We start from the raw sequence: 27,339 nt of genomic DNA on the forward strand, positions 1-27,339 counted from the left end.
TATTTATTTACTGTCAAAATCCCCCTCAGTTCTTGCTCCAGATAGAGCGCTTTCTTTGAATCTCCATAGAAAATTGGACAGACATAAAATACTTCACTTAAACAAATAGATATCATATAATATAAATCTATTTGGTGTACGTAGAACCTTTCACTCTTCCACATAATGAGAAAAAGCCAATAGCAACTTAGAAGTACATGCACTGTGCTTCTTATCTCAAGTCTCTATTTCTTTATTTACAGTGACAGGGGATGAATTAATTGATACATACTCAAATAATGGCCAAATAGTCAAGATATTCTTCACACATCCTTTTTAAATTACACATATCACGAGTTCATAGATTGTTTTGACCAGTCAGCTTGGAGGTAGTAATGAAAATTGCCCAAAACTTTCACATATTGTCTTAAAGAGAGACACATTTGTACAATTCTTCCCATACTTATTTAGCTAGCATATGAAATCATAAAACGTATCCTTCACCCATACATCCTCAATAACACACACACATAGATCATGTAGTCTGACATAAACGCATGTTGTGCCAAACATTGAACACGCACTGTGGGAACATTTCTAGAGCTCATACCCAAAGGCTGAGGGAGGGGACATCACCCAAGCTCTCCTCTCCCCATGCTTGTCTATTTAGGGATGCGTTGAGGTCAGGTCTGGATGGTCGGGAACCAGATGGACTACTGTGCTCTGAGCAGAGACACAGGGGCGTAGTTTCACGCTCAATGGCCTCCAATTATCCAGATCAAAGGGTCTGAGATGAATGGTGAATGCACAAGCTTTCATTCTCACTACGCCTGATCGCCCTTTCATGAGTTTTTAAAATATGCATGTATAGTTAGGACTTACTGTATCTGTACAGTACACAAGACAGGGTAGGTCGTGATGACATCAGCACAGTCACAGTGGTCCAAGCTGTGCTGTGGGTAGGGATGTTCTTTATGATATTCAGTATACACATTCTTTTTTCCCACACTTACTGTATGTGGTTCTAGTCTCAACTCCTCCATCCAAACTCCAAAGTCTGATACAGAAAAAAAATACAAAGAGACACATTTCCTTCAAAATGTATATTTTGGAATGCACTCCAACAGTATACAGTTGGTTTCACTGCTAAACAAAAAGTGACATTTTATTTATGATATGAAGCATGAAGATATTTTTCAGTATTTCTTTCATTTTAACAGCGGTCAGAACAGTATGCAAACCCAAAAAAAGGATTATTTCTTTCCTTTTCAATCTCTTTCTTGCAGATGTTACTCAAATGTTTCCAGGTTTGTTTGTAAATCATCCTACAGTAGCGAGTATACAGTAGGTTTATTCGGTGTCATTAGAACATCATACAGAAGGACAACACATTTAAGAAAACACAGATCAGAAGAGAAAAAAAAGCTTCTTTAATAAACATGCCTGCATGTTAAACCAAATCACTTAAGCCTCTCTTGATTCTTTATTACCACACTATTCCAAGCAGTTCCTTCAGATGTCCTGTAACCAATCACAGTATCTCCTCACAAACCTGTCCAATCAGGAGTCCCGACACAGTAACATGTCCAATCCAATCTTACAAACAGTGTAGGACATGTGAGGGAGCATTAACTTATAACTGAGTTTATTTGTAAGGATACAGAGAATCAAGCAGTGTGACACTGTATTGGCACAGCATAAAGGAAACTGCTAGAAGTTGATGGGGCTGAAGATTGTATAATATTCTCTTCCGAAAAAAAAAACACCTTCAATAAAGCATCCAGTTTTCTTCTCCAAATCTTTTCTCACTCTCTCTCTGTCTAAAAAGGACACCTCATATCATTGACAAAAAGAGTATTGTCTAATATACAGCATTACTTAAACACGTAAAACGTCTTACACAATGACAGAGGCACTGCTGTATATTATTGAATTAACACAGAGCAAGACATACAAGTTTTACACAACCAGGCCTCTGCATTCCCTCCGTCCCTGGACAGAGGAACATCTACTGTGCAGACACACACAAGTGCCAAGAATAAGAATAGTAGGGACTTGCTGCTCCTCCTCTACCTTGCCTGTAGTAAGTGCACAGTTTCTCTTCTGTCAAGATGCAAGGTTGTGGTGCTAGTGACTGCCAAGAGTACACAATACTCTGAACAGAATAGGCCGCTAAGGGGAAGGCAGAGGGGGTTGCCCCTCAATACAATCCTTCCAAAGGGGAGGAGAAAGAGCATTTTGCTCCAACCAGTTGAAACTTCATGACCGTCTGGCCTAAGCATGGAAGTGAAAAGGTGGCTATCTGAGATGAACATAAAATAACAGTACAGAGATTGGTCCTGTGGGCTTTTATCTGATAACTTAGTTGGTTCCTTCAGAAGAGTTAGGCCTATAGTTCATCACTTCCTTCATTACAATCCCAAATCAATCCCAAATAAATTATCAATGCGATTACACAATTTAAAAAACAAAAAGGAAAATGAAACAAACAAATTTAAAGCTTTTATGTTTATGTACAGACACACTTCTGAAGTTTTTTTTTCCTTTCTAAAAGTAAAAAACAAAACATTTTGGCAGGACCATCACAAAAATCCAACCATGGTGTTGAATATTGATAAAGAAGCCTCCAAACACAAAGTGGAACAAATCCTGTATGTTCAGTCATTAATCCCTTGGGGAAGTTATGTCCCGTGAGACCATAAACTCAATGCTCAAAAGACAATGCCATGATTTACTGACAAAAGTGAAAATGTGACCCATACTATGAAGCCACTCAGCAAAAACAGAGTATAATGTTCTTTCTTATCCTCTTATACTGAGTCCAGCACCCCTACAACACATACCCAAACATGCACACGAACGTGCGCACATACGCACACACACACACACACACACACACAAACACACACACAAACACACACGCACACATATATATCTTCTCTTTCACCTCTGGGTGTGTGACTGATCTGCACAGCTTATGCAAATGGTCTCCGTCACAATGGTGTGTCATTTCCAGGGTTGAGCTCAACAAACAAACTGCATCAGATGACTCAGGCAAACGCTCCAAGTCCTCATCTCTCCCTTGTTGTCCTCTTGAGGTCCTACGTGCATGGCAGCTCTTCGTGGTGGTGTAAATTCCTTGCTGTGTCGAATAAAAAGCAACTGGCAGAGTACGTACTGCAATGTGTAGTTTTTCATGGGGGGGGGGGGGGGGGGGGGGGGGGGCTCTCCTTTCATGTTGAAGATAATTGTCCAGAAATAATATAAACAATCTGACAGGTCCTACAAATCGGTGTTAATGGATGAAATTAATGGGATGTCATAGTTACATAATGCAATCATAATCTCTTCAGCACTGGAATTGTTCATTAGTATAAACCCTCGAAAAATCAACAGAAAAAACTCTCTTTCCCCTTTGGCAAAATATAATCCACAGTAGGCCTACTTGTGACTTTTCACTGTACCGTACTGGACTAGAATGCCGGAGACAAAGGAGCAGTACTTTTTTTGCCAATTATTTTTACAGTAAGTTAAGAAATATCACAAGGACACCAGAAAAGAAAAGAAAGCCATTTAAGGGACACAGGACTAAAACGCAACCAACTAGCCACCACAACGAGCTGTTCAGCATGGCCTGTGAGAGTAGACTACGCAAGACACGACGGATGCGTAAGCATCCTGTACAGCGGACAAGAACTGACAGTAACAGCCTGGGAGCCTGGAGCACGGAGGTTGAAGACTCATAATCTGAAGTTAGTATGCAGTTTGAATAGTCACACAGACACAAGGACGCGGTGGTATGTTGCCACAGGGGTGAGATCGGTGTGTATGAGTTTTGAAGGGTGAGAGTTGTGGTGGGTGGAGATAGCATTGCCCTCTTCTGGCCTGTGAAGAGATCATTAGCGCCATCTTGTGGCCATAGCTAGAGCTTACAGTTAGAGTTGACAGTTTCTGTCACCTTCAAAAAAGCAGGAGGAGACGTTTGTGCCTCTTGTTACTACGCCAGTGGCCACAGCAAGTGTCTCAGTCTTGTGTCCTGATCTTGCGGTACTGTTCGGAGAGGGTGGTGGCACTCAATCTACACCTCTGTGGAGAAGAGGATGCTCTGTCGTTTGCTGTCAGGGGTGGGAATGGTCTCAAGCTGAAGGAAGTAGAGCAGAACCTGGACCTGAGAGAGAATGAGAGAGACAGTAGTGAATTGGGGTGTTCAAATAGGACACGGTCATTTGTGAAATGGGCCACAGTCACATATTTGTTGCTCACAGTAGCTGATAAGTTATATAGATAATTAAAACAGTGAGAAAGGCTTACCTGTGACATGACCTCTAGTGACCAGCTGTCTCCCATGGTGATGGGCTGGGTTGGGTTGGTGGGGATCTTGCTGTCCTTCTCGGACGGCCGGAGCAGAGTAGGTCCAAAGACGGTGGCCAGGTTGTGCAGGGACATCTTATTAACGCACTCCTTTTCCGCAATCCTGAGGAAACAAGGGCCAAAGCTGATGAGTTACCGGTGTTTTACTGTTTTAAAGCTAACAGTGTCTGGAGGATATTAAAGGCTGGATGACAACTAACTTCCTTCAGTTAAACAGCAATAAGACAGAAGTCATGATCTTTGGCCCTCCCAAATCAAAACACACTCTTGTCAGCAACCTAGATCACCTCGAACCTTTTGTCAAGTCCAATGCTAGAAACCTTGGTGTCATCCTTGATTCAGAGCTTTGTCTTGACAAGCAAATTTGTGCTGTTGTCAAAAACAGTTTTTACCAGTTACGCGTAATTGCCAAAATCAAACCTTTCCTGTCTCCTAAAGACCTTGAAAAAATCATCCATGCCTTCATTACATCACGGCTGGACTATTGTAATTCTTTATACATAGGCCTACCCCAGTCCCTACTAAACCGCCTTCAGATGGCCCAAAATGCAGCTGCAAGACTGCTGACAGGCATTAAAAAACATGACCACATCACACCAGTTCTTGCCTCCTTGCATTGGCTTCCTGTTCATTTTAGAATTCAGTTCAAAGTTTTACTGATTGTTTTTAAAGCTCTTAATGGACAGGCCCCTAGTTACATTTCTGACCTTATCACTCCACACCAAGCCCCCAGGTCTCTCAGATCATCTGGCAATGCTCTGCTCTGTTCCTGTTGTCATTGTTTCTGTTGATCTGTCTGTCTACTGTTGCTCGTCTCATATTGTAATTATTTGTTTACTTATTTTTTACTTTATTTTATTTATATCACTATTTTTTATGTACAGCACTTTGGTCAGTGAAAGCTGTGTGAAATGTGCTTTATAAATACATTTTACTTACTTACTTACTTACTTGTGGTATGTGTGTGTGTGTATTTGTGTTAGTGTGTTCATGTTGTCAGGGTATTATCTTTTTGCATGTTGTGCTAAATGCATGATCATGCAGAAGGGCACAGAGTGTTTGGTGTATGAAGGGTGTGTGCACATAGTGTATGAGTGTATACAGTATATGTACTGTAGCGTCCCAGAGTGTTTGGTGTATGAAGGGTGTGTGCACATAGTGTATGAGTGTATACAGTATATGTACTGTAGCGTCCCAGAGTGTTTGGTGTATGAAGGGTGTGTGCACATAGTGTATGAGTGTATACAGTATATGTACTGTAGCGTCCCAGAGTGTTTGGTGTATGAAGGGTGTGTGCACATAGTGTATGAGTGTATACAGTATATGTACTGTAGCGTCCCAGAGTGTTTGGTGTATGAAGGGTGTGTGCACATAGTGTATGAGTGTATACAGTATATGTACTGTAGCGTCCCAGAGTGTTTGGTGTATGAAGGGTGTGTGCACATAGTGTATGAGTGTATACAGTATATGTACTGTAGCGTCCCAGAGTGTTTGGTGTATGAAGGGTGTGTGCACATAGTGTATGAGTGTATACAGTATATGTACTGTAGCGTCCCAGAGTGTTGGGGTGTATTTCTGTTAACGATTAGGAGTCAGTGTGTTATATGCTATGCCCTGGTGTAGTTTCCATTGTGTGTTAACGTCTTTGTCCACCACTGCCTCCTGTGTTGTGCCAGTGTATAAGATCCCTGCCCTCCTACCATTATGTATCAGTCTGACTGAATGTGTCGTTCCTGCTAAATAACAGCACAGAAACAGAGCCGTTGCTACCGCATTAAGGTTAGTGTTATAGGGTGGAGTGTGCACCTCTTCAGATGATCCAGCAGGAAGAGGAAGGTGACCAGATTGGGCTCGGGCAGAGACAGCAGCAGGTTCAGCATGCAGCTCTCCTTGGCAACGCTGTCAGACACTGCTGTGGAAACAGAGAAATGGGAACATGGTCAGTTGAAGTATAGTACACCATGGTCATGGTCAGTTGAAGTATACTACACTATTGTCATGGTCAGTTGAAGTATAGAAGACCATGGTCATGGTCAGTTAAAGTATAGTAAATTATAGTCATTATCAACTGAAGTAGAAGAGTATCATACTCAACAACAGTAGGAAATATAGAGTTTGGTCAAAATTACTTACAGACAACTGGAGTGGTACTGATACCGGGAGCATTGTTACAAGCATTACATGTTCATGAAATGTTCAACAACAATGCCAACACATCTCTGGGCAAACTCATCTATTATACCTAAAACCCCTCCCTCGGACTATTACACTGTGGTCACCTTGCCTCCCCAGAGATAAGAATATTTACATAGGATCCCCTTACCTCCAAAGCCCTGGGTGACACTCTGAGCTCATATAGACCTTTCACAACAGGTCAAACAGAATACATGGCCACACTAAGTTACCAATTCAATTCATGTTAAACTATGGAATACTATACTAACCCAATTAATTAAATGAGAAACATATACATTTTATCCTACATAGAGGACAGGGAGCTACTCACTGATGCCCCCAGCGAAGTTGGGGTACAGTTCATCAGTGAAGAGGGGCTCCGGAAGCTCCCGGAAGTACAGCTTCAGTGTGCCTGCGATGGCATTGACATCCATCTCACTCATCATCACCGACACATCTTTATTATCTGTGAGGGAGAGGATGGCACAGGCGTTACAGGTGTGTTACAAACGTTACGGGACGTTTATGACTATTCAAAACCGATTTGTCGAGAGAGAACACATGTTGTTACAATTAATTATTGAATGATACGGATCCTGCGGATGAGGATGACAGGCCTGCACTCATACATATAGTACTCACAAAAGTCAACAACCATCTGCATATGGGATATTTACAGTGAAATAGCTCAAATAACATGAACTACATGCAGTAGCTCTGGCTTTATTTGGTGAGAATGGCCCTGAATTCATTTTAAAAGAGACAGTGAGGCGTGCCCATGTTCTTTCCTGAGAATGCACCCTACCCGTGGACTTCCATATGTTTATTAACTATGCAGCTAAGATCTTAAATGGGCTCAGTTGTAACTAGACATAGGCGGTCCTGAGCTGTCACTCACTTGTGTCGAAGGCATTCTTCAGGGCCTGGATGTCTGTGGCCACTCCGGAGACGCGGTAGATGCCCACCTCCTCCATGCCCCGCCTCTCAATCTCCTCTAAGCACTGACGCACGATGTAGGGCACCTTGGATCGCTCACGCCTGGACGGGAAATATCAATTAATTAATGGTTATACAATATAAATAATCTAAATATTATCTCTCAGTGTGTATGTGCTGTATATGCATGTATGTAAATAATGTAAAATCTACAGAAGTAAATTCTATATTCTGTTGTTATTTGCAGTAACATAAAGCATCACACAACAGATTGTATTGGATATCATTGAGTCATAACAAATACTGCTTTCTATTGGAAACTACATATGCTACATTAAGCTTTGTTGTTTTGTCCTTAGCATGTATCCCTTACCCTAACAATACCTTAAAGAGACACTCTGCGAATTCAGCAGTACCCTGAGTAAAGAAGAACATCTCTTCATTAAGACCCTTTGTCATTAGACTGTTTACCTTCCCTGCTTAGCAGCACACAGGCTCAGTGCAAGTGCAGCTCTTGTTGGTATTGGTATGGACATGTTGGCTCTACACTCTAGATGAGCTTTGCTCCTAAAACTATTAACACGCTCATTACCAGCAATCTTGTGTCTTGTGTCAGTCATCAGCAGACACAGTAACACACAATTTTACAACTCACTGCACATACACACACACACACACACACACACACACACACACCTTCATGAGCTCATCTGTTTGCAATACAGACAGAACGTTCCCAAATGTTCCTGCATTACATTGTTTCAAGTCCTAACACTTGTATTCTGTTTCTAAACTCCCACGAACACAAACTCCATCTCACATCATGTTCTGTGAAAAATACATCCCATTCACACCATTTCATTTTTTTTTCATATGAAGGCTAACAGCAACCAATTAGCTTCTCTTTATTCTCCAAGCCTCTGCATGGCTGGTCTCCTCACACACTGGGCTTGCTAACAGGCCCTCAGACACAGGCACTGGGTGAGCAGGAAATGCTGAGGTGGGAGGGGGGGGGGGGGGGGGGGAGGTTGGAGTAGGTGGATGAGTGGTATGGGAATGTTGAGGGAATTTTATCCTGGCCTGAGAGGCTCAGGGAGCTGCTGAGCAGGGGTGGGGGTGGTGAAGGCCGCGGTTGGACGGGGTGCTTGTCCCCTTGGCTTTGCTTGGCTTTCAGATTAGACCTGTCAGCTTGGGTGGGATCAGTGCACGCCAGCTGGCCCGTGAGTGCCCGGCACATGCACTCATGCCACCACCTACGCTGGGTTGAACCGGCCTGGCTAAGGGCCTGGCAATCACTCAACACCCAGGCACAGAGGAGCACTCTCACAGAATCACTGGCCCACACGCGCCTGACAGCGGTACACATGGGGATTGAGTGTTGCTATGCAGACATATACAGACACATGCTTATTGGTTCTGGAACTTTGTCACACAACTGATGACAAATGAGTGAGTGAGTCTCACTAGACACCCAGTGTTGTTTGTGTTTCCTGTCTACATGTGTTTTACTCACTTGGTCACCGCGGAGATCTTGACTCCAAACACGCCCATCTCCTTGCATGAAGGCATCCTCTTCAGGCTGAACTCACGGCTGGTGAACTTCATGGATAGCTTCACCTCAATCTAAAACACCGTACACGAGACATTAGTGACTCTGAGTGCTTACAGAAATGTACACTTTTAGATAACTTGAAGCTTGGTGTTACAACTTAATGAGCAGCTTCATTTAATGCGCTTAAGCTGGGTAATTTCTGGAAACATTAGCTAATTGAGTTGCTTTTTGTGATTTAGATGAGTTTACGAATTGTGTGTTTGTGTCTGTTTGTGTGTGTGTGTGTGTGTGTGTGTGTGTGTGTGTGTGTATGTGTGTGTGTGTGTGTGTGTGTGTGTGTGTGTGTGTGTGTGTGTGTGTGTGTGTGTGTGTGTCTGTGTGGGTGTGTGTGTGAGTGTGTGTGTGAGTGTGTGTGTGTGGGTGGTACACTTACCCCATTCATAGGTATGACGGTCCGCTGCCAGTCTTTTCCCTGGAGGGTCTGAGGGTCCAACTGCAAGTGACAGAAATAGAGCCTGTGTTACCACCCAACACCCTCACCAGCATGGCAGCCATCACAGGACATTTACCTAAACCTGCTATGTTTCTATCTAGCTATATTAGGCAAATCTCAAAACTTTGGAATGAGGAATGTATTCAGTTTGACCAGCCATTAACTACTGTGGGTATGACCCACACAGTAAAGTATGAAATAACAGCTGTTAAGTTTCACCATTCTTATGCAACTTTAAATTGTCAGTCCCCAAACCCTAATCCCATCGGGTGCAGTAGTTTGGCTTTTATGTAATCCAAAGCGCAACCTATTGCCATGAATCCACAACAAACAGAACTCTGAGACTGAGCCATCTGGAGAGAGAGAGTTCATATCTCTTCATTCCTCCTCATCCAGGACCTAAGCCCCATATGGCCGATTGCAACACTGGATCGGGTTTCCCTGTAACTAATCCCATCATCTTTATCAGACCTGCCTGTCCAACCTCATCAGGAGTGACAAGTGGAACACAAGGGACACAAACAAATGCTAATGCAAACACAAACAAACACACACCTGGTTGAAGGTGTGCAAACACACATTATAGAAGTTAAAGGTGGGAGAGGGAGAGAAAGTGTGAAAAAGAATGAGGATAGACTTCAAGAAGACACCTTGAAGAAGTTCTAAGAGGGAGAGAGAAAGAGAGAGAGAGAAAGAGAGACAGAACGTGAAAAAGACAGGTGAGGTGATAGAGTTCCCCATGAATTTAGCCAGGTGAGTGCATGACTGAACATCAGGAAATTCATCTGAACGTGTAACCACAGAAACTGAAACACATGCCAAGAGAAATGCATTTCAAAAAGTATAGCACACCAGTTTTGTTTCCATTTGGCCAAACACCTTGCATTCCTTGCACCTAAAACTCAAACAATAGAATTTGCAGACCAAAGGTCTATAGTCCAGTTTACTTCATGGAGTGTTAACTGAATTCACAAAGCGTTTGACTAGTACTAAATTCTCCATATTCTATTGCCTACTTCTTTCTGCGTCTACGCAGCCAGTGCCTCCCTCACTTGTCCCTGTTTACCTTCCGTCTCAGCAGGACATTCTGAACCCTCCCCCAAAGGTTTGCTCCCTTGCCCCCCGCTGTTGTCCTGGTGACAGGTTCTCTGCCGGTGACATTCTCCTCCGTGCCCTCCTCTGCATCGAGGATCACCTCTGCCAACTGCGGGCACCTCTCTCCCTGGAGGCAGCCGCTCTGAAGTAGGCTTTCTGTCATCATCATATCTCCTCTACAGTTGCCTAGGAACCTATGGTTGAGAATGCCGTGGAACAGAGCAAACTTCAGGCTAAGAGCAGCAGGTTCATCTCCAGAGAGATAACTAGGTGTTTGTCTGTTTCACTGGGAGAGTTCTGCATAGACGATGTCCCCAGTAATCCCATGCTTCTTTGCTGTGGTCCTTGTTTACAGTCCGCGGTGAGTTCTCCAGCTGGTCCCGACAGATGAAGCTGAGGATGGCTGCGTCTCCACAGCCCACGCTCGGCCGTGTCCTTGCTTCGCCGGACTGCTGTTGTTGCTGTTAGCAGACAGCCTGTGGGAGTTCTTGAGGTGCGTGTCCGCAGGAGTCCCCCCTGAGCCCTGACTATGCCAAACACTCCACCACAACAACTGCCACTTCTGCTGACTACCCAGAGCACAAGCAGCTTAACCTTGTAGGCAATCTACCGTCTGGATCTTCATATCGCAGTCCTCCTCTTATGTGTCTCTGTCTCACTCTCTCTCTCCTTCACTAACTCACTCACTCACTCTCTCTCTCCTTAACTCATATTACTCCTAGTCTCATTCACTTTCCCCCTCCCTTCTCTCCTCCCCTCTGCTTTCTCTCTTGGCTTATCCTTCTACCCGCCCCCACCCCCATGGAGGTTGGTCATCTCCTGAGTAAGCTGTCACATGACCCCACTCTGACAGCCTCGGCTTCAGCCTTGCCATAGTTGCGTGTTGGTTAAAAGCTGATCTGACTCCTCTGCGTGGAGTAGTGACATGCTCAGCCGCTCAGAACCCAAACACAAATTTCTCCTGCGTGCGCGTGTGTATGTGTGACGGTGAGTAAACATGTGTGAGTCCCTAGCCAAAATAAGGATTTCATTTCTTTGCACCTTACTGCAAAGGTAAGCAGGAGACAGCGAGAGAGACTGGTGCTTTAGAAGGCTGAGGGCACTGGGACATGAGTGTCTGGATCTTGTTTTCGTTTAATGTTCCTCTCACCTAAACAGCAGAGGGGGTATTTGAGCCGCCAGGTCCACAGACAACAGCAGCTCCATCCCACCTCATCTCGCTTCAGTGGGCCACATTGCGTGAGCACTCACACAGAGAGAGACGGAGGCGTGGCGTGACATTGCGTGAGCACTCACACAGAGAGACCAAGGCTGCTTTTATCACCTCAGCGGGTGGAGTGAGCAACACCGTATCCGCGTGCCTCTCAGCCATTCGTGCAACCACACACACACAACACACACACACACACACACACACACACACACACACACACACACACACTCATGTTTCCAACCAGTCGTTATTAAACTCCGCGTCCTTCTTGTGACAGATGCGGCACACTGCACCACACCAACGTGGCATGAGGAGACAAAGCCATTGTGTGTGAGTGTCATGGAGAGCCACAGTCTAGACCGGCACACTGGAGGAGAGAGGATGCGGTCAGCAGGCAGCCTGAAAGAGGGGGCTTTAATGGACAGATGGAGAGTGAGATAGAGGTAGGGGTAGAGAGAGAGTGAGAGAGGGAGAGAGAGAGAGAGAGAGAGAGAGAGAGAGAGAGAAAGAAAAGAAAAAGAAGAAGCCTGTGTGTTGGCAGTATCACCATTGCACCATTGTTCAAGCACTCTAATTGATGTCTCTGAAAGGTATCGGAGTACCTCCATGTAATACAGAAGCATGTGCAATGTGATACTGTTCTGCTAGGAGGAGGTACGCTATTCTGCTCAGTAGTAATTGTTTCACTTACTCGGCTATTTCTTTTAGATTCTTTTCTTAACTTAACTGCTGATTCCTTTCTTCACTTCACTGTGACACAAAAGAGAAAGCACCTGGTGACTGGACACCAGTTACTGTAGTGGGGTTAAGGGAGGAGGGGTTGACTATGACTGTGTGTTTTTCAGTGGCAGCAGACGGAGGCTAAGACGGCCACCTGCAGCCTCCAGACAGGTAGGAGATCAAAGCTCCTGCCGTCCCCTCTTTGAAATATAATCCGCAGGCTCCTCAGCGTCAGCAGACTGACTCACATCCCAAATTTCAGACATAACAGACACACAGACACACAGACACACACACACGCGCACACGTGTGGCGGCAGCAGTAGAAATGGCAAATGAGTGATCACAAACAGAGGACATGGACATGATGACCAGCTCAGTACTTCTGGGGTCAGTTCATCCACTTCACTCAGACTGACATTTTAAGAGCGGACCCATGAATTATGGATCGTTTGGTTCAATCACTCCATCGCAGCAGGAGGGCATGGTTTGACCTTTAAAGGACAGAATGGAAAAAAGGCGGAATTGACCGTGCCGCTAGCTCTAGCGATACACTATCAAAATGATGACCTTTCACCCCTGCCTTCCGGATTATTCTGGAACAAGAAAATCCCCTCCATGTTGACTGTATAGTCTCAAAGATATCGACAGGAGGCTAGGTACAGGCTACAAGCACAGCTGCGCATTTAAAGCTCTTATCTGACAAGCAGTATTACCAGCTGTATTCTGGTTTGTCCTACATAAATGTCTATAGACACAACAGCATAGGTGGAGTGCTGGTGCATGGTTGCCATGGCTACTGTACGTACTGGGATTTGGCCTTTGCCCATAATGCGGTCAGTGCTCTCTCCGTCCTCCTTGTTCAGTTTGGTCTTGTTGTAGCACTTCTCGTAGCACAGCAGCCTCAGGGTCTGGGAGCCCTCCAGCTCAATCTCAAACTCCTGCACACACACAGGAAAGAAAGAAAACACATTCTATCATATACGTATATTTATCACAAATGCACAAAGAGATATTAAGTTATTTTGTCCTAAACATATCAAATGTAACTTTATTTTCACATCTAGTTGCAAAGCAGTTCCCATCAGCTTCCTGAAGGGCTGCCTGACAAACCAATTCAAGATTTTTTAAATACACACACATACAAGAAGATGCACTGATTGAAACTGCTTGTTACTAATGACACACGCACACACACACACACACACACACACACACGCAAAGGAGGTGCTGAGTGCTGTTTTCCACAGCCTTGACTGGTGCTGAGTGAAGTTCTACACTGTTAATAAAACTCTGCTTATTGGCCTACAACACCCCATGCAGCTAGTGGGAATGACGCAGGGAAGTGTTCATCCCAGCGAAACATCTGTCATCTCTCATGTCCCTGGGAGATTGGTGGTAAAACAGCAGGATAAAGGGCCCTAATTAAAGCATTATGTCACGCCAGCAGATGGCAAACCTTCCCCTTTACACAGAGGTCTGGTGATAGAGCAGGGCCCTGCTGTCCTGTGCACAGATCCCTTCCTACCTGCCGGCTGTTTGATGGTGTTACTGACCAGGGAACTTCTCCAGCATTTACTCCATTTACTCCTATTCCCAATTACTCTTATTCCCATTTAATCCCTTTACTCCTATTCCCATTTACTTGTTCTGTAGTTATTTTTCTATAGTGTATTCATTAGACAGCAATTTCATCATCATTAGGTTCAATCATTAGGATTCACGCAGGGCACGTTCACTCTCAAATTCAGGTTTGGCACAGATGCAGTGGTTCTCCAGTTCAGGTACAGAGAGAACGTTGAGAACCTGGGCACTAGATAAGTCAAAGGGGCAGAGGGGCAGGGTCTGTTAAGGAACGTACCTCATTCCATTTAGGCTCTGTGGTGTAGCGGTACACTCTCGTCTTGGCCTTATTCGCAAAGTACCCAAACGAGTCCACCTCCAGTGTGCAGTAGAGATCTGTGGAAAAGCATCCAAGTCAGGTTCATGCATCTCAGTTCAGCTGTGCTCTATCACTGAAGTAGCAGCCATACAGAGACACGGTAAGGAGACGGAGTATGACCGTGGGCTTAACCGTGAGACTCAGTATGACCGTGGGCTTAACCGTGAGACAGTATGACCGTGGGCTTAACCGTGAGACAGTATGACCGTGGGCTTAACCGTGAGACAGTATGACCGTGGGCTTAACCGTGAGACAGTATGACCGTGGGCTTAGCCGTGAGACAGTATGACCGTGGGCTTAACCGTGAGACAGTATGACCGTGGGCTTAACCGTGAGACAGTAGGACCGTGGGCTTAGCCGTGAGACAGTATGACCGTGGGCTTAACCGTGAGACTCAGTATGACCGTGGGCTTAACCGTGAGACAGTATGACCGTGGGCTTAACCGTGAGACAGTATGACCGTGGGCTTAACCGTGAGACAGTATGACCGTGGGCTTAACCGTGAGACAGTATGACCGTGGGCTTAACCGTGAGACAGTATGACCGTGGGCTTAACCGTGAGACTCAGTATGACCGTGGGCTTAACCGTGAGACAGAGCTGCGGGGAGGCAGTGGATAGAGAGCTAGCAGATGAGAAAACTGATCTGAGTTTGTGTAGAGAGAGCTAAACACACAACTACCCTGTATACTTGTTTTTGTTTCCTTTTGTTTTGCCCTCCAGAACATCACATCCACTTCAACTTGGAGCACAAACAAGATTAAATAAAGGGATGGAAACAAACCAAGATACTGACAGAGAAGCAACAGAAAGAGAGAGAGGGGGGGGGGGGGGGTGTCTGAATACCATTGGGAGAGTGGAAGGAAATGAGACATACATAAAAAAGAGATTGGTAGAGAGTGAAGATAGATAGAGAGAGAGAGAGAGAGAGAGAAAGAGAGAGAAGAAAAACAGGAGGACTCACTTAAGCTCTGTTTGAGGCCAGAGGCAGAGTGGACAATTACATTCAAGAATCCGTTCAAGCCAGTGCACTCATCCTCTGGAGAAACAAACACACAGACACAGGATGAATTACTGAGAACGTAGCACAGCTTACACAGCTCAGTTCCCAGGTGAAGGTTTCTAATTTAATTTCATTGTTACCCATATGCCTGGTACAGGTAAACCTTACTTATATTTCATACGTTTGAGTCTACCCCCAAATACAGCAGAAAAAAATCAATAAATCGACTGACACATGCAAGCCTCTCTGCAGAGGAAAATTTCTGGTCTCGAGTGAAATCTCTGTGAAAGCTCTATAAGATCTGGTACAAAACTACTTCCATGTTATGGGCTGGAACATATTTGCTGGAACTATATTTAAAGAAAAAATAATAATCAAGTATCGTAGCATGTTGTTGGAGCTCAGGGGTAACAGACCTTCTTTGTTTATGGTGAGAGGGATGTGGTGGACAGTCTGCAGCTTCACACAGGAGTTGGTCAGCATCTGCAGCTCCATGGAAGTCAGAGAGATGCTCTTGAAGCCTGCCAGCAAAATCAGGAACAGTCCAGGTCAACATTCAGCAGAGCACACATAGTACACATAGTAATAGTGAATTTATGGCTAGAACTATGAATTCATTTATTATTTTATCTTTTATTTCTGCCCATGTCAACCTGTTGTGTTTCAGTTAGCTTGAGGTGATGTAAGCAGAGACTAGGCTAATGCTGTGCTGCAGTGCAATTAGAGCATGCTGAGGGCCAGGGTCACTTACATTTCTTCTGCTGCTCTCGGATCATCTCCTTCCACTCGACCCGCTCATAGTCAGAAGACATCAGGAACGTGTAGCCCTGAAACACAAAGATGAGCGGAGGGCATTGACATTTCCATCGGTGAGCTCTATCCATCACTCTATACATCACTCTATCCATCACTCTATCCATCACTCTATCACTCTATCAATCACTCTATACATTACTCTATCCATTACTCTATCACTCTATCCATCACTCTATTACTCTATCCATTACTCTATCCATTACTCTATACATCACTCTATACACACTCATCACTCTATACATAATTCTATTCATTACTCTATCCATCACGTCATGGGGGAGAGAGTATGAAGAAGGAGTGTGTGAGTGTGTGTGTGTGTGTGTGTGTGTGTGTGTGTGTGTGTGTGTGTGTACCTTGCCACTCCTGTTGTGCAGCCGGAGGGACATGTAGGGGGAGGTAAGCAGCAGCAGAGACTCCTGCTCAGACAACTTTTTCCGCAAGCGCTCCATCACCTTCGAGCTTTTGTTCCCTCTCTGCCAACACAAACACACACACACACACACACACACACACACACACACACACACACACACTATGAGGCAGTGCATTTCACTTTGGCCCAGATTAATTTTTTTGGTGGTGCTACGGCAGCCCACTAGGGTCATCAGTTGCCGCTGAAGGGCCTTGTGAGAGTGCGGGTACCTTCTCCCTCTGGAGCTCGCTCTTCAGTGAGGAGATCTTCATCTTCATGGCCTCCAGCTCCTCGTCTGCCACCTGGGGGATGGACAGCGGCTCCGACTCGTCCGACGCCTGGAAGGTCAGGTCTGACAGGGGGATGTACCACTTGGAGTCATACTGCTGACTCTTCCTACAGGCGAGAGAGGGAGAAATCAGAGAGGAATAGAGAAGGAAGAAAATAAAATAGTAGATGATAGATATAGATATTTGGAGAAAGGGGTATATAGAACGAAGGATGTTCAAGCCAGAGTGAACAGAAGAAGAGAGAGAGAGAGAGAGAAAAACAGAAAGAGTGAAAGAGTGGCATTAAAAATGTATTAGCTATTACACCATGGGGAAAAAAAGCATAAAATAAGATTGGAAAAGGTCATCTAGGAAACAGTGTGTGCCCAGCAGCAGGTAAGAGAGATTGGGTGAGGCTGATGAGCAGAGCAGGACCCACATCTCATTAGACTCACAAGGGCTCGCCAGACAGCTCTCACTGATCTATGGAGGCCGGCCGCTCACAGCCCAAATGGAGCAACACATTAAAGGGCAACATTTGTCACAAAGCACTCTCAGGCTGGGATGGAAATGAACATAACTAGCCACCCGGGCAGGTAGGAGAGCAAGAGGAAAAAAGGACAGACAGGGTGAGTGAGGGCGAAGAGGAAGGTGAAAGGAAAAGTTGTATAACAAATGAATGAGAGAGAAGAGAGAAATCTGAGAAGCAGTAGAGAGAGAGAGAAACACACTGAGAAACACAGACCATGGCAGAATAAGAAGTGGGATACCAAAGAGAAAGAAAGAGAAATAAAGGATGGGGGAAAGGTAGAGGAGAGAGGGGCTTTTTTTCTGTCGTACCCTCCAATCTGCTTTTTCAGCTTGGCGCAGAGCAGCAGGTCGGTGAAGAGGAAGACGTGACGGAGTTTCCGCTGTCCCTCCACCAGCTCTACCATGAAGCTGTCCTTCAGCAGCTGCCGGTTCTGAACACAAGAACAATAGACAGATCGGACCCGCTCAGTTATCTGATCTCTGCAAACACATCCTCACTTCTCTATGCAAGATACAGTCATACAGGGAACACAGGCAGGGTAGTCCACAGTACCCTGCTGTTAGCTTTCATGATGGCGCACGGTACACACATAACACAGTATCATTACTGCTAACATATGCCCAGACAGCAGCAGACAGTTTACTGAAGAAGGCTAGGAACATTTGATACCATTTCTGTCTAACAAAATTAGAGCAGCTGTTAAGTAAATGAGAGGAGATGGACACTATGCCCCAAACCAATAAGTAGCAAATACTGCTTGAAGTGTGTAAAATGTGTATTCACAGAGTTACTGTAGACTGTTATGTGCCTAAATGGTTTATCTCTAAGTCTTTCAGGATTTATTTACACAAGGCTCAGAGATAAGCAATTGAGTATTTCTTAATCATGCTGAACATAACCAAGGCCAAAGAAAACTAAAGAAAGAGTATGACAAAACTAACTAAGAACATGATGATCTATTCATAAAATCACCAACCAAACTTTTTCAACCAGCTTTTTCTAAAAGGAACTCATACAGTTCGCTTTCTCTTCGATTGAGAATTTGCAATGCAATACAATAACTGAACACCAGGAGGCAGTAAAGCAACGATTAACACAATAAAAAAGCCAGTTCCCTCCAGCTTGAGCGTCTAACTGAGCATAATTGTCTCTCCTGTTAAGACCGCGAGGTGCGTGTAGTGAAACAGGTGAGGCACGTCTCTGCTTATCCACTCAGGTAAATGGCCAACCAGCCCTCAGCCACAGCTGAAAGAAACGTGTGAAAGAAAACACCCTTCAGCACACCCATACTCACACATGTATTCAAATTCGCAGATAAATATATAAACACCTGTACATACACATGCAGATGCACACACACACACACACACACACACACACACACACACACACACACACACACACACACACACACACAGGACTCAAATTGCCCCAGGGCTACAGATCACGCTCCATCACCCCGCTCTGACCCATGCTGCATCACTGGTATGTGAGGCAACAAAAGAAGACATCTGCAAGAGGCTCGTCCAATCACAGGTGCACGCTACATGGCTCTGGGTCTATTGTTCCTCAGCCTGTCTGTGGATTGTGAAGCCTACTCACTAGTGCTGTACTAACACAAGTACACAAGTATCCTGACACACACACACACACACACACACACACACACACACACATACACACACTCACACACACACACACACTGAACACACACACACACACACACACACACACTGAACATACATTTAGCTTTCAAAGCATTCTCCTTGTTGGATCCTCAAATGCCAGCTTCTGACCAACATGACTGCAATATCAAACCAAAGAAGGAGCAGAAATCATACAGACTACTTCCTTGTCCCACGCAAATACACACGCCCACACCAAATGCTGTCCGATCGAATCTATTCATCAATGGCTCTTCAGTGAGCCCATCTCTGGGCGTCTCTATGAACAACGTCTTTGAGCGAGACAACCAGCTAGCCAGGCTCCGCTAACAGACACCAGGCTATGGGCACAGCGCGGCTGATCTCTCTCCCAGTGAGAGGGGCCCTCTGCTGGGTCAACAGCTGCCTCCGACGCACCTCTCCTGGAGCTCCGCTTCCCGCTCACCGCAGGAGCCACTAATGAGACATTTCTATTCCAAACAGCACAGGGTTTGCCAGACATCAGTGCATAATGTCTCCGGGAGTGAGCGGCTTCCTCTACATTTGTGATGACATATTTGTGCCATTACATTTTTTTTTTCTTCATGTTTTACAACCATCCTCTCTTCAGTCAACATCCCCATAATGTATCTCTGTTGGTGGGCACTTTAGTGACAGGAGTTTTGAGCAGTCGAGGTGGAATTCATTCACCATAAAGCCCGGGCCAGCCAGCTCTTAATGGGGACACATTCACTCATCAGATGGTTTAGAATGAGACCCTATCGGCTCTGAGCAAACACAGGAGCGCACTGAGGATAAATGCCAACCAAAGAGCACAGCGCAAGTGCCAGTGAAAATGCCAACCAGAGGGCACCGCCATGCCCAGTGCCCCCACTGCCAGCCAGTCATTACTCTCAAGTTACATCTGCCAGCTTGATGGCCCATATAACACAGGCTGGATATTTGAACGTGACCTGACCTCATAACCTTACTCGTACAGTCAAATACAATAACTACAGTCCTTTGTTATCAACCTGACCTCCTAACCCTAGCCATACTGTTAGCTGGTCATAATAATGTAACTCCTTTTGTTCATCATTTCCTACAAAGCCATCAAAGATACACAGAGTAGCACAACCCCGGGGGCTAGTGCCTTTCTGACCCACTGAAGCCCACAGTAATTAGCTTAATACACAGATAAATACCTCCAAGATCTGATCAGACCCCGAATCCTGTTGGGTCTGCCTCACTGGGGGCTGATCCAATCAGCTCATGGCATTCCTGATATCTGACAGGAGATCCCGAGATTAGGAGGGATTATCCCTGCAAACATCCCACTACTGACCCTCACTCTACCCCCAGTCCTCACCCTTCAGACAGGACTGACACATATGAGACATCAACACAGACTGAGGACATTCACAACAGGATAGACTGTGGAAGGGGGACATGGTACAAGAACAATAGAAAATAGAAAAATCAGGTTGTAAGGGAACAAAAGAATGAACGTGGGGAAACATTCATGGGGAGATGAGGAGAGAAACGGTGGAGAGCTGGACGATGACAGAGAGAGAGAAAAATATAAGAGTGATTACAAGTAGGGATGGGATCAGGAAGGGAATAAGTACAGACACACATTCCTGAAAGACACACAGCAAAGTCACACAGCACTGACACAAACGACCGTAAGAGGAAGACATCTTGGTCACACACACACACGCACACACACACACACGCATACACACACACGCATACACACGCATACACACACACACACACACACACACACACACACACACACACACACACACACACACACACACACACACACACACACACACACACACACACACACACTCATGGTTCTACAATACCCTCATCAGATGCAGTTCTGGCACTATGACTAAGAGGCATTTCAGGAGATGGGGGCTGTAGCTCAGCATCGCACCCTGCCCAAACACGAGCGCTATAGCATCTGTTTGTTTACCTCTCTTGATTAGAGCCTTTAGGATGATTACAGGGAAAATCAAGACATCTGTTATTGCTTCATAACAATAACAACAACATACAGCTAGCCTAGCAGCTGCACACACACAGCACTGTGTCACTCTCCTGCTTGCTACATACAAGCTACAGACTGCCATCTACATGTGACAGTCCAATACTGCAATGATGTCAATTTCTTCTTACACTTGGGACTGATGGCTTTGTGCTGCTGCTATCCAATTCAATACTGCTTGGTGTTACATGAACTGAATGTATGCGCACACACATCCACACACACCACAGTAATTGGCACAAATCTACATAAGGTGCAGTGTATTGTGTTTAATCTTTTTCCCTTCATCGTCTCTCTCCATTCATTCTTTCATTTCCACTCTTCCTCCTTGTTCTGCTCTCCTTCATCCATGTACATCACTTCTCCTCCCCTATCATTTCATCTCCAAATTATTGTAAGTTCTCCCTTCTCTTTGTCTTTACTGCTCCAACTCAACAATCTTTACCTCCTTCAATTTCCTCTCCTCTCTTCTGTCCTCTCCTCTTCTCTCTTCTGTCCTTTCCCCCTCCCAAAAAAAGGGCCTGGTCATCAAAAAGGTCTCTGCAAATTAGATGCCATTTTCCCAGAGGGTGCCTGCAGCAGGGCTTTGACATTGACCATCTCTCATCGTCTATGATGGGGGGGGGGGGGGGGGGGGGGGGACGGACTGCTGTTCCAGCTAATGAACAATGAGACATGCATACAAGCCGCAGTCAGCAGTCAAATATTGACCACGTCATGGAAAAGCCCAACTGAAGCGATGAGTGACTGTGTGTGTTTGTGTGTGTGTGTTTGTGTGTGTGTGTGTGTGTATGTGTGTGTGTGTGCGTGGGTGCGTCAGTAACTGAGTGAGTGAGCGTCCATAACATACACAATACAAGACCTAAATTCAGAGCTCTAAAAATATTCAAATCCGAAACTTAAGACTTTAATCCAGTTGTATTGGACATAAACAAATGGATATGTTGTCTCATGTTTGTTTGTGTTTATGTTTATGTTTGTCTGTGTGTGTCTGTGTGTGCGTGTGTGTGTGTGTGTGTATATGTGTGTGTATATGTGTGTGTGTATATGCGTGTGTGTGCGTGTCTAAGTGCATTTCTCTGGAGCAGGTGGCATGAGCCTGCCTCGGGTCGGAGAAGAAGACCACGCTGTGGGCACAACACCAACCCCCCTTTATATAAACAGCAGTCCCATGAGTATCACGGCACAACTGCACATTTACCCATCTGAACACTCCCTGCATATCAGGCAATGTCTGTGTTTGTATTTGTGTGCCTATGTGAGAATACGTGTGCATGTGTGCATGTGTGCGTGTGTGTGTGTGTGTGTGTGTGTGTGTGTGTGTGTGTGTGTGTGTGTGTGTGTGTGTGTGTGTGTGTGTGTGTTAGAGTGTGTTAGAGTGTGTGTGTGTGTGTGTGTATATGTGTGTTTTGTATGTGTGTTAGTCCGTATACGCATTTGTAGCTGTGCATGACTGAGTCATAGGGTGAATTTCACTGGTTAAATGGGTGTGTGACTCCGGGCGCTCTATGGATGAGTACATTTGTGTGTGTTTAAAGCGCTACGTATAATTAGTTTGTATGCTTGTATGACTTGAATACAAGTGAATAGAATGTGAGTGTGCATGCATGTGTGAGGCATGACTATAAATTGTGAAAAATAGGTATATCTCTACAGTTTGTCCAGCATCCCTGTACATACAGCGCTGCCAGGATTCTGATGAAGGTCCGGAAATATGAGCACATAACACCAATATTACACTCACTACACTGGCTCCCTGTCTCTTTCCGGATTGACTACAAAGTCCTTATAATCACCCATACATGCATAAATGGACATGCACCTCCCTACCTGCAAGAATTAATTACTCCCCAAACCTCCACCTGCACCCTCAGGTCTTCAAACAGCTCGCTCCTCAGCGTCCCCAAAACCAAGCTCCGCACCATGGGCGACCGGGCCTTTTGCTCGGCAGCGCCACACTTATGGAACAGCCTCCCTGACCACCTAAGGGCAACGCAGACGCTGGACTCCTTTAAAGTTGGACTTAAAACTTTTTTATTCAGGAAGGCATTTCTGGCCTTGTGCTTAATCTTTTCTGTTATGCTTATGTTAACAACTTTTTTATTTTTTTTATTTTATTGTATTATTATAGTTAATTTCTAACATATATTCTACATATGTAATATGTAGGCACTCTGAGATTCTTTGGAATGAAAAGTGCGTTAAAAATAAAATGAATTATTATTATTTATTATTATTATATAAGCTATCTTAATATCTTATATGTGGTACGTCTACATGCGAACACGAACACCTTAAAGATCATCATTGACAGCAGGCAGGTCCACACATACAACACATATGCACATATTCATGCATGAATACACACACACGGAAGCTCATTTGCATTTTAATTAAGTAGCTTCTGTCCAGAGCCTCCCTCCCTCCAATCTGCCCTGCCCCCACACCCCAAGGGGCACAGAATCTCCCCCTGCCTCCTCCTTACCGCATGCACACCTCCGCCAACCAGACAGCACTACTGCGACTAAACCTGCTCTCACACACCTGTCTCACTGAGAGGCATGGACACAAACACATACCATACCCCCTCCGCCCCCTGAACCCCACCCCCCCCCCACACACACACACACACACACAAACGAGTCCTCGGGCATGTTTTACCAAAGAAAGTGAAATAATGAGCTGAGCAGCAGTGCTATTGATTTCCGCTGGCTGCTTTCATGAGGGCCGTATCAATATTTGATGATCAGCTTTGCAGCGTCCAGACGGGACTCCAGGGGGTGAGCGTGCTGCCAGGGGGAGGGAGGGAGGAGGCACCATAATGATTATACAGCCTCTCCCACTTTCCTTGGCTCCCTCTTTCTCTGTGTCCCCTTATATCTCTCTAGTCCACAGAGAGAGGGAGGGAGAGAGGGAGGGAGGGAGAGAGGGAGGGAGAGAGGGAGGGAGGGAGAGAGGGAGGGAGAGAGAGGTGAGGAGGAAGGACACCACATGTGAGGAGGGGCTTGACCCCGCCCCCCTCCAGCTCATGCATAGTTAATGACAGCATCAGCATAAGAGTGAAGGTGCCTCATTACGCCGCATTACACGCAACCGCCACCCGGTGTCAATCAAATGACAAACAATACCACCCCGTCTCCCCCACCAGCCGTCGCCAACTCCCATGAGGGCACTGACTGGAGGAATGAGAACAAACTGGTGGCAACAGCGTAAAGCAAGCACATACGCGCGCACACACACACACACACACACACACACCACAAACACACACACACACACACACACACACACACACACACACACACACACACACACACACACACACACACACACACACACACACACACACACACACACACACACACACACACACACACACACACACACACACACACACACACACACACACACACATGCAGGCACATGGACATATCACATTGTACACAATTGATTTTTAATTGGCCTCTCTCAGGCAAGGACCACCCATAAAAGCAACTGTTCCTTAGATATTCACTCTGTCAGGTCACTGAGGCCACTTCCTTAATCAATTATGACATCATAATAAATCAGGACTGGACATACGGTTAAGATATTGTCACATTTGTAAATGAATCATAGCAATCTCTCAGTGGCGCCTGGAGCCGTACGGCTGTACGCACTGTGCGTACCTTGTGTTACGCGAGAAGAAAAAAAAAGAGAGTTTGAAATCATGCGCTGAGCCTGGCAAAAGTGCACAATGCACAAACAAACAGATAGTTTTTAAAGCACAAACAAACCCTTACAAAAGTTATCTGACACACGCTGGTCCCAGCACGACGCATGCATTGCCACTGTAATCAAATATTATGAACGCATATTACAAAAGGGATACTGCAGACAAAAGGGCGCGCAAAAAAATGCGGTACTACGAACTCCCTATCCAAATGAATGGAGTAATTTGACTTAATGATCAGCGATATTCAGGGTTTGCTTCAGTATCTTACGCCCCTCGTCCTTATCCGACAATGTATGGCAGGAAATAAAATCGGAGTAGGCTACGGACAACTAATGCCGTTGAGGATGCAGATACAGAGCTGAAGCTGTGGAAACAGCTAAATGAGTTACAGCCAAAACGCAGTGAGCTTTGTCAAGCCCTGGAAAGTTCGGTAAATTTATACCCAAACATTCATTGCGTCTTGTTGACAACGTCTGCTAACGTCTGCTAAGCGGTCATTCAGTACAATCTTAAGACATATCTACGAAGTACGATGACTGACAAAAGACTGACCGGACTTGCTCTCATGAATATTAACACAGATTTGGAAATCGACAGTGAAAAAGTACTAAAACAATAGTAGGAGAATTAACTTAAATTAGAAGGGCAATGCGTTTTAAACCATTATCTGCGCGCGAGAGTAGGCTAATGTGCGTGGTTTTTTTGGGGGGGGGGGGGGGGGGGGGGGGCGTTGCTGGCTCTGTGTTAGAGATGCGCGGTTGGCAGTTGCACCCGCGGACTCCGCGGTTAAACCGCGGATCGGGCGGATGACGTGACAAAAAATAATATTTTAATTAAATTCGGGCGGGTGGCGGTTTACCCAACGAAATTCAAAATATATACACATTGTTAAATGTCGTTACCTACATCCAAGCACATTTTGAAATAATCACATTTTCATCAGGCAGTAAATTGGCCTTGTTCCGTGTATGCATACAAAGCAATCAAAGGAAGCAAAAAAGTTTAAATTAAGTGACGATCCCTATCATGTCGCGTCTCTTTGCAACGCCGCAAACCTGCAAGCTATGAGTCAGCTGTCAGTATTGGAAGAAGCCTTAACGTGTCGTAGATGAAACTGCCTGGGTTATTTTGTTTCGTTAGGCTATTAGTTATATTTTAAAACAGCCAGTCATTGTAGCCTACCACTCGTGGAATAAGGAATTTCAAAGAGATGATGGAGTGATTTGACTCAGAAGTGACATTGGGCATTGGCAGCGCGAGATGAACAAGTTAAACTTCTAGCTCATTAACATCACCAGCTAAGAAAGAAGGTAAGAAAAATAGTCGGAAAACTTTGATTTGCAAGGCAAGCAGGCAAGTGTTGGGGTTGTTACAGTATAAAGCCTACAATGCGGTGAAATTTCGGAATTAATAGACTCGGCGTTTCCTTCTAAACTAAAAACAGTAGGCTATATTACCATATTAAAATGGTGTACAAAATTGCGTTTTATTACAATGATAAAAAAGTGTAGGCCTACTAGCCTATGGTAAGGTCAGGTTTGCCGATGTGCTTGGCTATTTTAAAGTTTCTCCCTGTGCATCGATCGGAGACAGACGTCACTTCACTGATAATATTCTGAGGATAGGCTACAACATAGCCAATAGGCTTTCATACTAGGGGCTTTATCCTTTAAATATCTTTGCGGCATTGGATCAGTCTCCTTTCAAGAACAGGCAAGAACTTTCTAGCCTAGCGTCACAGCGCCTATACCTAAAAACAACAGGCGGATGGCGGGCGGGTGCGGTTTTGAAAATTGGTCAAAAAAATTGGTGCGGATGGATAGCGGACGGATCATGCGTTTTGTGATGCGGTTTGCGGATAAAATAATAGCCCATCCGCGCATCTCTACTGTGCGTACCTCACAATTATTTTCTGCAGGCGCCCCTGACCACAGTCAACCTATTCCTATCCTTACCAAATTACCACCCAATCTTGCCAAACAGCACTACAGAATTATGATCCTAGATTTCGCAAACGTTTATTGTGCTGATGAATGTTCAAGATGACGAACTCAGCAAGCAGTTAGAATTAGTGAGGATGTCACAAATGTATCATGGTGTACGCGCATCTGGCAAAGCTGGCAGCCACAAACATCTAGTACATGAGCTGAGGATTTAACTCAGTCTTCGCAGATCTTGGGAGATGTATCTACTGTACATGCTTCGAGACCCCACACACTTCAGCCACGCCCACCAAGGAAAGGTCTTTTAATGCACAATTACCTCTCCCTTCTTCACGGTCATGGACTGGCGTCGAGGGGTGGTTTTCTCATTGATGCTGGACAGGAAGTTCTGAGAGATTCGGAGAGCATCCTGTAGCAGAGGGTGGTCTGGGTGGCTAGACGGAGTGTGTTTCAAAAGGTCCTAAAACACACACA

General features: G+C 45.1%; 1 protein-coding gene across 1 annotated transcript in view; it reads right to left on the reverse strand.

The window, feature by feature from the left end:
• Positions 1–3,872: 3,872 nt before the first annotated feature.
• bcr (BCR activator of RhoGEF and GTPase) overlaps positions 3,873–27,339 on the reverse strand; it is a gene marked incomplete at its 5' end in the record, with an annotated part of 93,284 nt that continues 69,817 nt past the window's right edge. The window contains 16 exons of the mRNA XM_080848060.1: positions 3,873–4,147; positions 4,291–4,453; positions 6,157–6,262; positions 6,857–6,991; positions 7,424–7,563; positions 8,975–9,084; positions 9,447–9,506; positions 13,343–13,474; positions 14,395–14,492; positions 15,438–15,512; positions 15,893–15,997; positions 16,228–16,303; positions 16,646–16,765; positions 16,935–17,100; positions 17,814–17,935; positions 27,185–27,325. Coding sequence (XP_080704186.1) covers positions 4,058–4,147; positions 4,291–4,453; positions 6,157–6,262; positions 6,857–6,991; positions 7,424–7,563; positions 8,975–9,084; positions 9,447–9,506; positions 13,343–13,474; positions 14,395–14,492; positions 15,438–15,512; positions 15,893–15,997; positions 16,228–16,303; positions 16,646–16,765; positions 16,935–17,100; positions 17,814–17,935; positions 27,185–27,325 — 1,839 coding nt within the window. The 3' untranslated portion in view covers positions 3,873–4,057. The remainder of the gene's footprint in view (positions 4,148–4,290; positions 4,454–6,156; positions 6,263–6,856; positions 6,992–7,423; positions 7,564–8,974; positions 9,085–9,446; positions 9,507–13,342; positions 13,475–14,394; positions 14,493–15,437; positions 15,513–15,892; positions 15,998–16,227; positions 16,304–16,645; positions 16,766–16,934; positions 17,101–17,813; positions 17,936–27,184; positions 27,326–27,339) is intronic.

Source organism: Sprattus sprattus, assembly GCF_963457725.1.
Source record: "Sprattus sprattus genome assembly, chromosome: 11".
NCBI classification, from domain to species: Eukaryota; Metazoa; Chordata; class Actinopteri; order Clupeiformes; family Clupeidae; genus Sprattus; species Sprattus sprattus.